General features: G+C 41.1%; 1 protein-coding gene across 1 annotated transcript in view; it reads left to right on the top strand.

Annotated features, from left to right (window-relative positions):
* Nucleotides 1-3,779: 3,779 nt before the first annotated feature.
* Nucleotides 3,780-15,174, top strand: part of BAIAP2L2 (BAR/IMD domain containing adaptor protein 2 like 2) — a 49,851-nt gene continuing 38,456 nt past the window's right edge. Inside the window, exons 1-3 of the mRNA XM_063427434.1 lie at nucleotides 3,780-4,018; nucleotides 4,258-4,333; nucleotides 6,046-6,132. Coding sequence (XP_063283504.1) covers nucleotides 3,968-4,018; nucleotides 4,258-4,333; nucleotides 6,046-6,132 — 214 coding nt within the window. The 5' untranslated portion in view covers nucleotides 3,780-3,967. The remainder of the gene's footprint in view (nucleotides 4,019-4,257; nucleotides 4,334-6,045; nucleotides 6,133-15,174) is intronic.

Here is a 15,174-nt window from a genome sequence, read left to right as displayed (position 1 = left end):
AGAGGTAAACAGGCAAAGAAGACCCCCAGGAACGCATCCGCAGGTCAACCCCCCTTTTTCCTTACAACCACAACACCGTGGTTCCTAAAAGAGGTAAAACAGGCAACAGAAGACCCCCAGGAACGAATCCGCAGGTCCACCCCCCTTTATCCCAAAAGAGGTAAAATACAAACAGATAGACACACACACTGAAGACCCAGGCAAGTCCCCTCAGGTCCACCCCCCTTTATCCCAAAAAGGGGAAAACAAGCAAGACAGAACCCCAGGCAAATCCCCTGTAGGTCCACCCCCCCTTTATCTCAAAATGGGGAAACAGGCAAACGATTCAAACACACCCAGGCAACAGATAGACTAAAATGCAGGTAAACAAGTGAGTAACGAGACACCGGGCAAGATATTACCTGTCTTTGATGTCCTCCCGGGAAGCAGTCACAGACACGTGGACGGGTCAATCAAAGGGGCCGGAACGTACCGGTGGCTCTGCAGAAGTCTCTACCGTGTATCTGGAGGTGATCAATCTCCCTTCCTTCCCCCTGGATTCCTCCGTCCACCCTTGTCTTCCTTAGGACGGCTCACCGGCCGGACATAGCCCGATGCCCCACGTTGGGCGCCAAGTTGTTATGGTACTTTTTGAAAGTAAACCAAAATGTTCAAAGTCTATCTGTTCCTGTCCAAATCAATAAAATTAAATTGCGTATATACGCTGAAGTAATTAAGTCTGACACACGAGGTTCAGGTTAAAATAACTTCGAGAAAGTTTATTGGCAAGTGAAGAAAAAGCGGGCGCGCAGGCCCTTTTAAGAGGCATTTTGCGTCATCATTGATTATTAGAATATCAGCAAATAAACATCATCAATTGGATTAATTGTTAAGTGACGGAGTTAGTGTCTTACCTATTGGTTAGTAAAATTAAGAGGTTAGTCCCGTGCCCACCCATCAGAGGTGGGATTATTCTGGACACGGGTGGGGGACAAGGGGGTCCTAAGCGTCATTTTACACGGTCAGTGATATCAGGCTTTATGTCCAGGTGCAAGGTCTCTTATGAATAGAACATTTCATTACTACTGTGTTCTGTGGCCTTCAAACTGTACTATCTTACAAGCTCTTAAGGAGTAGCCAGCAAGTCTTAAGGAGTAGCCAGCACCTCCTGGTACTTGTCCTTGAAGGAAACACGGTCTTTGTCTACTGTATTAATTGGGTTGAGAAGTTCAGTCACGTAATGTAGTTTTAAAATGAACAAGTTAAGTCATGAGGACAAAATGGAGGATTGAAGAAGTCAGGTTAGGAGGACAAAATGGAGGACGAAGTCACAGTATAAAGTTAAAATGGAGTTAGTACAATAATTCAATACAAGTACAATAAAGATTTTTAATAATTCCACATCAGAGGGATCTTCTTACAATCTCAAAAAGGGTAAGTTCATTTTATATTTGTTTAGCCACTGGGAAGCACATGTGTTATATTACATTTTGTGTATTATTGAAGTTAGTATGTGTCTGAGGTTTTTAACTCCTCTAAACGCTATTTTGGGTTTATCTTCTATAAAATTGTATAATTTTTGAATCTTGTTGTAAGATGTGCAAATTTTTGTTCAGGATTTTTAAAAGTTTTTTTATGTTCTTTACTATATGAAAAATGTAAGGACTTGTTTTCATTTTCTAAGTTTTCATTTTTAGATTTATAAATAAGTAAAGACAAGTATAACAGAATATGTACTATATATAAACACGAAAGCAGAAAACGTCCAGGCACCCTACCAAAGGTGTACCTCACAAACACTTGCAGATAGAATATATGTGAAGTGAAAACAAAGAGTTATGTGCCTGTCTCCCCTCAGGGGTATCTGTAAGTGATGGAAATCTTCCCAGCAAGATGGACCCTCAAAAGGACAAAAAAGTGCAGATAGTGTAATATTGTATAATAATATAACAATTTATTTTCAAGGTTGCACTTACATCAAAGGTAAAAACAGCAGGCTTGTCTCCACTAACCAGTGGATCAAAATGAAGAATCCTCCAGTCTTGCGAGATATAGTAGTTGCTCGTAATGGCCCAAAATACAAGAAATATGCAAATAAGATTAAAAACAAAATGTCAATGCTTTCCTATGGGCATTCCGGTGACACTGGAGGTCCTCATGCATTGCGTGAGGATGTCCAGCATCATTTAGACGACCAGAAGTCGTCTAAGAACCCGGAAGTCCCTCTAGTGACTTAACCTTGCAAGGTAATTATTGCAGTTTATTAAAACTGCCACAATTACATGCTCAGGGTTAAGGTGATGGGAGTTGGCACCCAGACCACTTCAATGGACTGAAGTGGTCTGGGTGCCTACAGTGTCCCTTTAATAGTGTTAGTCTATGGCAAGCCAAGAAAACAAGGCAATATGCAGGACTAGATGAATAGGAAGGGCTGAGAAGGGATCTGCAAAGGAGCACACCTGATTCCAGTCCTATTACCCTGATGGAAGCTTATAGAATCAAATAATTGGTGTAAAGTGCCTTATTCTTTCAAAGCACGAAAAAACCCATAAAATAATAAATAACTGTATTCCCCTAACTGGGTACACACATCTAGAACGTAAAACTAAAACGTTGTGAATAATAAGTGCGAAAAATAAAAATTCATCAAATCAAAATATCAACTGATTAAAAATAGGACCAACTACTAAAACTTATTAGTACAGGTTGTGATATTCCTGATACAAAGTTGCCAAAAAAAAAAAAAAAGATACTGAACATAGATGGATTGGGGTGTGTATGTTGCCGTATTCTGCTTGTGGTATCAGAAATCTTGTTATAGAGTAGAATAAGCACGTCTGAAAATTGTGCATGAAATTTAACCAATGTTCCGGTCAGTTGACTATAACATAACCATAGCGTCTTTTGTGTATTTTTTTTTTTTGCATATGCCTTATCATGAGAGTTTTGTGTCATGTGTCATGTGTATGTTATTTCCTCTGAGTAATCACAATAAAATTGCTATTTAACTGAAAATCAGGTCTTGTTTCAAAAACTAGTTTGCGACCTGAGCAGAGACTAACTATTGAGGTTTTGACAGTTTTCAGTGTTTTCATATTCTCTATTTTTACTTCACTTTTTTCCCCAAAATGCCTCAACATCTTTACGTGATTGGTTGCTCAGCAATGTCTTCATCCAGCTTTAAAGAGGAGGAGGTAACTGCAGTACTAACTTAGAAAAAGGGGATTATTCAGTTTATTCTTATAATAGAATAGACATAACCACTAACCATGGTTGATACAAGATGGTTTTGTGTTTTTATATGTAGTTATCATTAGCCATTACATTTTTTATTACAACAAAATGGAGGCCCCCCTCCATTTTGTTGTAATAAAAAACTTAATGGCTAATGATATCTACATATAACAATAAAAATGTTGAAACAAACCATAGTTAGTGGCTATGTCTATTCTATAATAAGAATAAACTGAATAATCCCCTTTTTCATCCATTCCTTTCACAAATTGGAGATTGAGTTATTCAGTAAAGTGTGAAATGTCTGAAATAGAATTCAAACGGAATTTCCCATTTTAGGCCTTTATAACCAAATTAAAATAAATAAAATAAAAAAATGAAAAAAACTCCCGGTCAGTGATGCTTTTAGTTCAACTATTGCGAACAAAAATTTTAAATGCACTTTGAAATTCCTACAGTTCAAACTTTAGTGAATTCGTACTGTTATTATATTAGGCTTGAAGTTCCTTTCACGTCATTCTGCAAGAGGAGGGACAGATGGATTGTCTATGTCAGCTATTCCTAGATAATCAAGAAGTGCATTCTTGCCACAGCATTTTATTAAGCTCTCAGGTGTCCTGTTACCTACGCGATCAGGTATCATTGTGTCTGGTGAATTATTAATCTTCTCTTCTCTTAAACCTACCCTGTGATCAACGTCCAAACTCCATTGGAAGCTGTACCGCTTTTTCTTACCGGCCCCGGGAGTGAAGACATGTCTCGAGAAATGGAATCTATTTATACAACCACAATTGGAAGCTATAAGGTGAGCCCCTTCCCCTGTACACTTCTATGTCTGTATAGATATTGTCATTTAAACGTCTTGTCTATGATTATCCATACCCCCCAGTACTGATGTGCTTATAGTAAAATATAGGGCGTAATGAATAACTGAGTTTAGTTTCCTTGTAGACAAAGATCTACACAATTCTAAATGATTTGGACTTTATATCAAAGTACTGCCACAAAGCTTTATTTAACCAAAACATTTTTTTTCTTTTGCAGAAGATTTTAGGACAGTTTAACCCAGCACTGGAAAATTTGGTATTTCTTGGTAACAATTATTTGCGGGCACTAAATGGTAAGTCCCCCTTTTTTTATCTCCTGTGCTCCAGTCTACATTCCCTGTGAAATTTATTTTTGGCCTGGTATCCCAGACATCTATCAGTGACTCAAGATGTCTGGCAAGTGAAATGGTTCTAAATCACGTTTTTACCATAGAAATGGAAGAAATTACAAAAATGATTTCTTAAACCAGATAGCATAGTACCACTAACTGCACGAAATATACTACATCATGACTTTTCAATACTTTCTGGATAACAGTCCCCCTTCTGCTCAGTGGAGCCATCTGTTTGGAATTAAGGTCTATCTATGTGATGGATGTTGAGCTGAACCATTCTACCTCAAAATGGTTTCTGATGGCTCCTTGGCTAGGGTGCAGGAAATGACCTTGTGTGATCTATGGCCTATGTAGATAACACATATATGGACACATTTTGGCATGTAAAAGTAATACAAATCAAGGTGGTCCTGCAAAAGAACAATTAGATTTATCAAAAGCCAGAATTGGGGTGAGCTGTGCCATTATATTGTCCACAGAGCCGATGTGTTACAGAGGAAGAGACTTTACAAATAAAAGGATTTATATACCAAATAGTGAGTTGCTAGTGTGTTGACTGGTTTACAAAAATAGACAACAACAAAAATAAGCTGTTGAGGTATAAATCTCCAGCTTGACTGAGTTTAGTAAAGGAAAAAAACTAAATTTAAAGTTGGCGATTTAATAAAGTTGTTTTGGTCTAAAATGTGCAATTTCTTAAATATGTAAGTCTCAACATTATCTGCCAAATCCAGGTTTGCAGAATATGGGTGTTGATGTTTATGTTAATGAATGAAAGCTCCACACTCCTCGGCCTGCCAATGCTCCGATCTTACTGCAGTGTAAGGGTGTTATTGGGTTTATTCATGTACCAGCCCATGGGAGGTATGAAACCAGGACAGGTGAGGGACAGCCTGTGGAGGCATTCCTAAATAGACATGTACACATGAAAAAGGAGACGTGCTGCACATGCTTGGAGAACTTTGTAAGCTTTGTGAGCACTCTGGGAATGGGCTTAATGCCCTGAGTTTAATGGTATACCATGAGATGCAGCTCACCAGGGAACTAACCTGGACAGCAGTACAGTGATTATTATTGTTGTTAAGCGGTGTGATCCACTTATACACTTCTTCATGCAGATATTCTGAGCCATTAGAACAGAGCAGGGGTAGGCAACCTTCAGCACTCCAGATATTGTGACTACATTTCGAATAATGCTCTTACAACTATAATGCTAGCAAAGCATCAGGGGAGATGCAGTCCACAACATCTGGGGTGCTGAAGGTTCCCTACAGCTAAAATAGAGGGACAGAAGGTCATTCCATCCATAAAAAGGTATTTCAATCCATAAGAGGAAATCTGAGAAAGACTGATATAGCTGTGCAGGATGTTGCATGCAACCCCTAGGTCTAGCATGATAATTGGGATTTTGCATGGGCAGTGAATGGCACAAGCAGGGTTATATTCTAGAGTTAGAATTTTAAAGTGAATCTGAAATGTAAGGTCTGGATTGATGGCCTGGAAAAATTCTCCAAGTCTGTTATGGTTTCAGGTCAGCAACTGTCTGCTTAAATTTCAAATTCTCTTTCTATTCACTTTACATTCTCACTTTTGTAAATAGACCCAGAGGTGTGTGATATTGGAATGTTAAGTACATTGAATGAATCCTGGTTTCTCTCCTCTATCTCTAGCACTGACTGACGTTGCGGAAACTTACTATAATGCCATTAAGAAGATTGGGGAGCAGGCTCTCCAGAATGCCACCTGCCAAGGCCTTGGTGAGTGTGTATTAGGAAGCTATGGAAGCTATGTCAAACTAGTGGATACTGCAGAAATCATGGGCAGCACATTTTGAACTGGTGTAGTCAGGTTTTTAATTGTGTGCACTGTATTAAAAGAGCACTCCACTGGACTCCAGTGGTTATGGTGCTAGGAAAGCAGAGGTGGCTGTAGACTTTGCAATTCCTTAGGTGAAACTTCAACATGAGACTTCACTGACACCCATAAGGGAAAAGAAATGCAAGTGATAATACAATTAACTGTCCAGGGTCCCTGGTGTCTATTTGTGGGTATTCCTTCCTGATATAACTCTGTGTTAGACAATTTCCAGCCACCAGGTGCCGACTTATCACTCCACAACCACTACCTTGACTTTCAGTACACCCTGCATAACTGCCATCCTAACACTTATGGCCCCTTACAAACAGTTGCTGAGCCCCTACCAACTCACACATACTCACACACGCTTCCAGACATTTGGTTACACACTCACACACACAAATACAGACACACTGACATACATACACACATGCCTCGTGCACTGCCAGACACACAAACACTAACAGACTTACACAGAATGCACACACAGACAGACAATACACAAACAACGACAGAGACATACACATTTTGAATTGTTTTAAATCTTTTTTTATTGTTTTCATATTAATACAGAAAAAGTTACCATCTATATACATATACAAAGACAGAAAGTTATCACTTATAAAGGATAAAGTTTCTGAAAAGACAAGACACATAAAAGAGTTCAGACAATATGACTATAGTGTCCCTTCAAGCATATCATTAAAGGGACACTATAGTCACCAGAACAACTACAACTTTTAATGTAGTTGTTCTGGTGAGTATAATCATTATATGCAGGCATTTCCATGCAAACACTGTCTTTTCAGTGAAAAAGCAGTGTTTACATCCCCCTAGAGACACCTCCAAGTGGCCACTCCTCAGATGGCCACTGTTGGTGCTGCACAGTAGGCAGCCATGCCATTCAGCGTCCCCAAGCTCTGCACGGGTCTCTGAATTTTACTCATAGAGGTGCATTGATTCAGAATGGCGTTTGGCCAGCCCCCATTCCGTGTCCTTGGTGATTTTAGCCAATCTAATGCTTTCCCCTGTGGGAAAGCATTGGATTGGATAAAAATGGCAATTCTGATTATGTCACCAAGGGGGTGGATCGGCGGCGGGGCCAGCTCCGGTGGACCCGCGCGGTGCTGGAAATAAGGTGAGTTTTAATTCCTTTCAAGGTGGCTGAGAGGGGCAAGCTGCCTAAATGGTGGGTTTAAAACTATAGGGTCAGGAATACATGTTTGTGTTCCTGACCATATAGCTTTCCTTTAAGTAAGAAAACAAATATGTACAAATAAAATCTAAGAATCCAGGTGAGGGATGTCCTTATCAGTCAGGTTAGATGTGGAATGCTAATGCCAAGGGAGTAAAGGAAAAGGGTGTTCGATTGTGAGAAGAAAACAAACACAAAACAACAAACAAAAACCTTACACTACATGTGGACAATTTAAAGTCTTAATCCAGTTATCCCAAATTTTATACCTTAGCGAATTAACACAGAAAACTAATACAATACCAGATTCCATTCTGCACTGCCATTTAATAGATTCTTTAATCTGAGGCCATTTATCGAACACTGTCTTTTTCACATTTCTAGCAATGGAGACTTTAAAGGTCATCAGAGCATGAATAAATAACCATTTCTTGTCTTTTAATAATTGGGGTAGCCTTAGATGTAACAAATATGTTTTCCTGGCACTATAGTTTCACTTTACTGGTTTGATGAGTGGCCCTGCTGCCCTGGAAGCCTCTGCTTACAGGCAAGGTCTCCCTCTCTCCCCCCAGCTCCATCACCCTCACCTCTCCCCTCCCCCCTACCCGGTCCATCACCCTCTCTCCCCCAGCTCCAGCTCCATCACCCACCCACCATCACCATCACCCAGACTGATCATTTCTTTGTAAGTGGGCAAACGTTCAAAATCAGCAGGGGATCAAATACTTTTTTTTTTCTCACTGTACCTGATGTATTGCAGGTGCTGGCTGTTGCAGGCAGGTACACACCAGCTCCTTCACACACACACACACACACACACACACATACATATATACCTATGTATACCAATACACACACCAGTCAAACCATAAGACTTGCTTTAAAACAAGTCGTATGGCTTGACTGTTGTGTGTATTTGTGTTTAGAAATGTATTTACTATCCACTTCAGGTGGAAGGGGTTTTCATCCACACTTTTTTCCCCACCACAACTTATTTGGTATGTACTTTACAAGTAATGCCAAGCCTCCATAGCAAACCAGTAACCAACCTCATGCTGATGAGTTGCATTAACAACGAAACGGCTGTCTATGAGTGGTTCACTGGCTTTGCTCCTCTCCCTGAGTTGTTTCAAAGCTGTTGTATACAGCAGACACATACTCCAAGGAATCCATGTATAAAGTGGAATTATGAGGCAAAAATGTGTTTTTTTGTTGAGCTCATTTGCATATGCATACCCAGAATCCCTTGCAGTAGTGAGAGCAAGTCTTATGGCTTGACTGGTGTGTGTATTTGTGTTTAGCAATGTATTAACCCTCCCTCCTGGGACTTTCTTCAGGATCAAAATATACAATCATATACATATATGCTGTGAGTTTACAGGATGGTCGGCTAGGGGACATTTGACCCCCAAGACTAGCATACAGCGTTTTGGGGCTCACAGGTGGAAGTGGAGTAAGATATCTATTAGTGGAGTACAACAAAAGTGAGGCATCAAATTGTGCAGAAGCTTTTCTATCCCAGTATTGTGAGGATTTGTACATGGGGGCCCACAATCTCGGTGCTTTACAGGCCGGTTCTGGACACTGGCCGCTGCCATATTTCCTAAGAAAGTGCAGTTTCTGAGGTCAAAAAGACTGACAAGCCTAGTTTAGTATGTGGAGGTGTTTGCAAGTGGATGTGGTCTGACATGAAACATTGGTGTCAATCGAATCACTGGAAACAAAGTCGAACAATTAGGGTTGCACAGATTACTTTGAATGATTCTTCATGCTGTTCTGATCATAAGAAGGACGTTACAGAGATATAAAATCTCACACCTTGCAACTCCAGCAGCGTCCATCTGTCAAGCACATATATTTCATTCTCCGTGTGACGTGGACCAGCAACATAAAACATATGTGAGTTTCATGTACAAAAAAAGGCCATTCATTTCTACTTACCTCAACGCAAAATTTGCCAGCCTTCCCCTCATGCATGGATTTTTACATTGAAATTCCGCCATTACTACGGTGCAAGATTCTACACACCAGCAACACCTTCTAAACTGAACAGAGAGGGGACATTCGATAAACAGTGAGTTGCGTTGAACTGACAAATGAGTTGCAAGGTTTAGGCCAAAGTAGCTGATTTGCTGATGTCTATTTTGAACTTTGTCCTCTATTCAGTTGTAAACTCTGCACAGCCCATGATTTAGTTAATAAACCACATACTGTATGTGGCAGATACTGGAGTTTGTAAAACACCAAGTTAATTGTACCTGCAACATTTATGTGAATTTTTACATTTAATGCGTTCTTTGAACAGACGGCAGACAGAATTGTATGTTTTAACAGGTTTTCTGTGGTTCATTGGGGTCATAGGTGTCAGTCATTATTTTTTTTATTTTTTTTTAAAGGTGCTTGCCTGAAATATAGGATATAAAATTATTTATGACTGTTTTTGTAACATAAACTTTTTAATGCAATTCCTTATTTGTAAAAAATGTTAAAGGACCACTATTGTGCCAGGAAATCAAACTTCCCCCCGCCCTCAGGGTTCCACTCCCGCCGGGCTGAAGGAGGAGGAAGGGGTTAAACACTCACCTTTCTCCAGCGCCAGACTCCCTCGGCGCTGGGGACTCTCCTCCTCCTTCGGTCGTCATCAGCTGACTGCGCATGCGCGGCAAGAGCCGCACGCGCATTCATCCAGTCCATAGGAAAGCATTCTCAATGCTTTCCTATGGAGGCTGGTGTCTTGTCACTGTGAAAATCACAGTGAGAAGCGCGGAAGAGCCTCTAGCGGCTGTCAATGAGACAGCCACTAGAGGCTGGATTAACCCTAGTGTAAACATAGCAGTTTCTCTGAAACTATGATTACAGCAGACAGGGTTAACCCTAGATGGACCTGGCACCCAGACCACTTCATTAAGCTGAAGTGGTCAGGGCCGAATTAACATAGGGGCTGAGGGAGCTGCAGCTCCAGGCCCATTTAAAAAAAACAAAACAAAAACTTACACACACTACTCTTGGGATTGCCACCTGACTGGTATTTTAAGGCACAGCCTGTATTTGTCTCTGTGTCCCTAGTGTCTGTGACCCCATTTCTCCCAGTGTCCCCAAATGTCTGTGTCCCCATGTCTCCATGTCTCTGTGTCCCCATGTCTGTATCCACAAGTGCCCTCATGTCTCCCAGTCTCCCCAAGTGTCTCAGTGCCCCCATGTCTCTCAGTGTCCCCGTGTCCCCATGTCTCTGTGTCCCTTAGTATCCTAGTGACACGGGACACACTGAGACATGGGGACACTGGGAGAAATGGGGACACAGACACTGGGAGACTAGGGGACTGGGCAACATGGGGACACTAACACTGATGTATAGGGACACTGATGCCAGGTTGGCCTTCCAATTCTTTGGACAGACATACCCCCTTTTTGGGCATGTTCGCCCTTTTGGCAGTTCTGGCAGTGGCGTACACCAGGGGGCCCAGCCGCCCTGCGACCCAGGTATGTACCCACAGGGCCAGCCTCTTCTCCTGGGGGGCCCAGGAGCCGGCCACCTCAGGGCCCCCCGAGGCTGGCCCTGCTGTCACCCGGCTGGCTGGCGGGCGGGCGCACGAGGGTACACTGTCCCCTGGGTGCTCCCTCTTCAGTTCCCTCGCGCACCGCACTGAAACCGGAGCCGGAATATGACGTCATCTTCCGGCTCCGGCATCAGTACGCGGCGCGCGAGGGAGCTGAAGAGGGAGCACCCAGGGGACAGTGCTCCCTCGTGCGCCCGCCAGCCAGCCGGGTGACAGCAGGGCCAGCAACACCACTGGACCCCAGGGAATCCCCCCAGCTCTCCCACAGGTAAGGAGGCTGGGGGGATTAAATTTAAAACAAACAAAAAAACGTGTTAGTGAGTGTGTGTGTGTGTGTTAGTGTTTGTTAGTTTTAGTGTGTGTTAGTGTTTGTGTGTGTGTTAGTGTTAGAGTGTGTGTGTTAGTGTGTGTATTAGTGTTTGTTAGTTTTAATGTGTGTGTTAGAGTGTGTGTTAGTGTGTGTGTTAGTGTGTGTGTTAGAGTGTGTGTTAGTGAGTGTGTTAGTGTTAGAGTGTGTGTGTGTGTGTGTCTGTTACTGAGTGTGTGTCTGTCAGTAAATGTGTGTGTGTGTGTGTGTGTGTGTCTTAAGCACTTACCTTTCTCCAGCGCCGGACTCCCTTGGCGCTGGGGATCTCTCCGTCCCGATCCGCCTCTCAGCTCCGAATGCACATGCGTGGCAAGAGCCACGCACGCATTCAAACCGCCCATAGGAAATCATTACTCAATGCTTTCCTATGGACGTTCAACGTCTTCTCACTGTGATTTTCACAGTGAGAATCACAGAAAATCCTCTAGCGGCTGTCAATGAGACAGCCACTAGAGGCTGGATTAACCCTCTGCTATGTTTTCAGCTGCAGGGTTAAAACTAGAGAGACCTGGCACCCAGACCACTTCATTGAGCGGATTTGATCTGGGTGTCTGTAGTGGTCCTTTAAGTATATGTGTTGTATATGTGTTGTATAAGTATATGTGTTGTATATGCGGTCGCAAAGTAAGCGCACGGGGGGGGGGCACGGATCAGTTTTCGCACCGGGGCCCCATGGGCTGTGTGTACGCCACTGAGTTCTGGTCATGTGATTCGCATCAGTGGCCTACTCTTTTACCCCGCCCATTGGCTTCCTGCTTCACTGGACACTGCTGTTGGTATGGATTTACTTGAAAGATGAAAGCATAAATTAAAGAGATTAGCATAGAGTATGTGTTTTCTTATAGCTGCATCCTTTGAGTTTCCCTCCAACACCAACTCCATCAGATACATGACACTTGAGAGGTATGACTGTTTTAGTGTTTTTGGTCGATAAGATTCTGTAATTAGGCCCATCATAATTGTCAGCACCAGGCCCAGTGTGCTCTTAATCTGGCGCTGCCTATAGTGGTCCTTTAACATGTACATTGGAAGCTGTAATTTGTCTAATTAGGTCCCTTCTAAATGTTAGAATCTTCAGTCCTTTTATTTAGAATCCCCTAAAGTCCACTGGAAAGTAATGGTCATTCGATGGTGCTAGGAAATAATGCAGTTTTTTTATGGTGCTTATCTTGCAACATTTTTTTTACTCCAAGCACCAGAACCTCCACAGACTACTATAGTGCTTACAGTTCTCAAATTGCCCTAACAGTCTTCCAGAGTATGTTGTCAAAACATTAAAAGTGTTTGATAACTCACTGACAACTTGGTCCCATTGGGCACACCTTGCCAACTCCCCTTCTTCCAGAAACTTCTGCCACCGAGCTAGGCCTAACTATCTGACAATCTCAGCCAATGACCGTGGCAATGCATAGCCAGGTTTTGCTCAATGGAGCTAACTGGAGTTTTCTTGCATGACAACTGGATGGAGTTGTCAAAGATGGTTTTACTCTTTTGCTGGGAGGGATCCAGGCCACTCCTGGCACCATAACCACTGCACTGGACTATAGTGAATATGGAGCAGGAAGTTTATCCTAGTGATTTTATATATTGTTTTATGCAATAACCTCCTCAGGTAAGTTCAATAACTCTCCATATTTCTTAATGCCTAACCGTAACAGTGAGGTCAAATATACTGATTATTTGGGGGGATTGATATATTGGTTAGAAATGGATAAAGAATGTGTAATCAAAATTGAGGAAATAAAAAAAAAAAAGCAAATGTAAAAAATCATTGCTAGCAACTGAAAGTTGAAATGAGTTTTTGTGGCCCTAAAAATAAAAACAGAACCTCCCAGCCCTCAAAGGTTGGCAGATATATAATGTCATATAGTTATTATATGTTAATATAATGTACGTTAATCAGCTCCATTCCCCTCTCTGGGGAGTAGTGGGACATTTTTTAACATTTCAAAAATTTCCAATATCCTGGAAGATGCAGGAAGATGACTATCTGTCAATGGTGTCTGTGAAGGTAGACTCAAGACTCGGAAGAAGATTGTAGATTGCTCAGGTGAAGTAAGCGTGTAGGTAGAGCAGTCTTTTTGTGCTAATAAAAGACTTGGTGCACCTCAACTATTGACCATTCCAGGTTTACAGAAGGTTTACAGAAGATCTCAGTTACTTGACTTATTGACTTGTACTATTGTAGGGTTTAGTCTTTAAGAAATTGTTGATGACTTTCAAACAAAAGTCGTGCCACCGTTATGCTATTCTTGTTTGTGATGTCTGGTGAACAGTCACATCACAATGATCTGTATATGGTGCTTAAGGAGATCTTGCGATCCTATATGCTCCATCAAGGGGAAAACCTTTGGCTTGATAAGGGAGTTGGTGGGATAGAGGAGACTAAGCATTTGAGACAATGAAGAAGCTCATCATCTATAATATTGGCTGTTCCTCTAATTTTCATATTTATCCATCTACCCTGCTCCACTTTCAGATCCAAATCGGCTTGGGAGGTTTGTAAATGTTAATCTCTTCAATCACCGCTGCTATGTCGGTGGCAAATAACTGCCAAATATCTTTAGAAAGGTGCTTGTCTGAAGTCTGCTTTCATTCAAACATGCATTAACCAAGTCAGCAACACTCCCCTTGAAAACAGAAGAGTGGGCCTTAATAGTAGTCAATCAGCTTGGCACTTATGGCACCATCACCACGTCACCAGTATTCTTACTTGAAACATTAGAGCAGGGGTAGGCAACCTTTGAAACTCCAGGTGTTGTGGACTACATCTCCCATAATGCTCTTACAGCCATAATGTTGGCAAAGCATCAAGGGAGATATAGTCCACAGCATCTGGAGACCAGAACAAAAAAGGTTTTTAACCATACAGAGTAATAAAATTAAACTTTTATTAGATAATTTAACATTTCTCAGAACTGTTGTATTTTATATATTTTAGATAGGCTTTCCTTTTTACAATATCGATTTTAACCGATATCAAATAAAAGTTATGTTTTATTACTCTGTATGGTTGGACACCTATATTGATCTGGTCTTTCTCTTACTTATTTCAAAACTGTTAAATTTTTTTCTTTTCGCTTTTTTTTTTCTTGTTTTACTCTCCAAATTCGCTCTATTTTGGTGCTAATAAACACAATATGCTGAGTCTTTTTAAAGAGAAGGATGCACTGTTTACAGAGGCAGAGCAAAGACTGACAGTGTTGGATGTCAAAGTCTGAGATAGTCAAACAGCCAGGGAGAAACGGTAAATGTACGAGCATTGTGAACTGCTGCCGAAACCAATGTGACTGTGATATCTTGGGAGTCTTTGGACTTTGCTAGGAAGTTATGATTTAATATTTATGTTAGGAGTTTTATCTCGTAGCCCAGGATCTGTAATGGAAACCAGAATAAATAAAACACACTGATGTGTAGTGTGCCTTCTTGAAGAGAATTAGTATGAAAACAAACTGGTTGAACAAGTGGACTAGTTAAAAAAAAAACAAAAAAAAACCCAATCAGTTGTGGGGAGTTGATCTGCATGTTTGGTATCATTTTTACATTTGTCTTTTAATTCACTACAATTTAGGATTTAATAAATAAACCCTCATATGTTGACTTTAGGCGTTCGCTGCGTTCCACATTTAAAAAGTCTTTAAATCTATATAAAGAATTTTCTCAACTAAAATAGACATAGCCTGATGATTATGACTTTCTATTTAAATTTATAGCTTTAATGTTTTAAAGTTTGTCAACTCCCATATATTCCATTATTTATTATAAATATAAAATAATGTTGGGTTTTCTGTGAAGACTCAAAGAATGAAGGTATGCTAACGAT

The sequence above is a fragment of the Pelobates fuscus genome, chromosome 7 (assembly GCF_036172605.1).
Source record: "Pelobates fuscus isolate aPelFus1 chromosome 7, aPelFus1.pri, whole genome shotgun sequence".
In the NCBI taxonomy this organism is placed as follows: Eukaryota; Metazoa; Chordata; class Amphibia; order Anura; family Pelobatidae; genus Pelobates; species Pelobates fuscus.
Note: the sequence above shows the minus strand (reverse complement) of the source record. Positions and strands in the feature narration are given on the sequence as shown.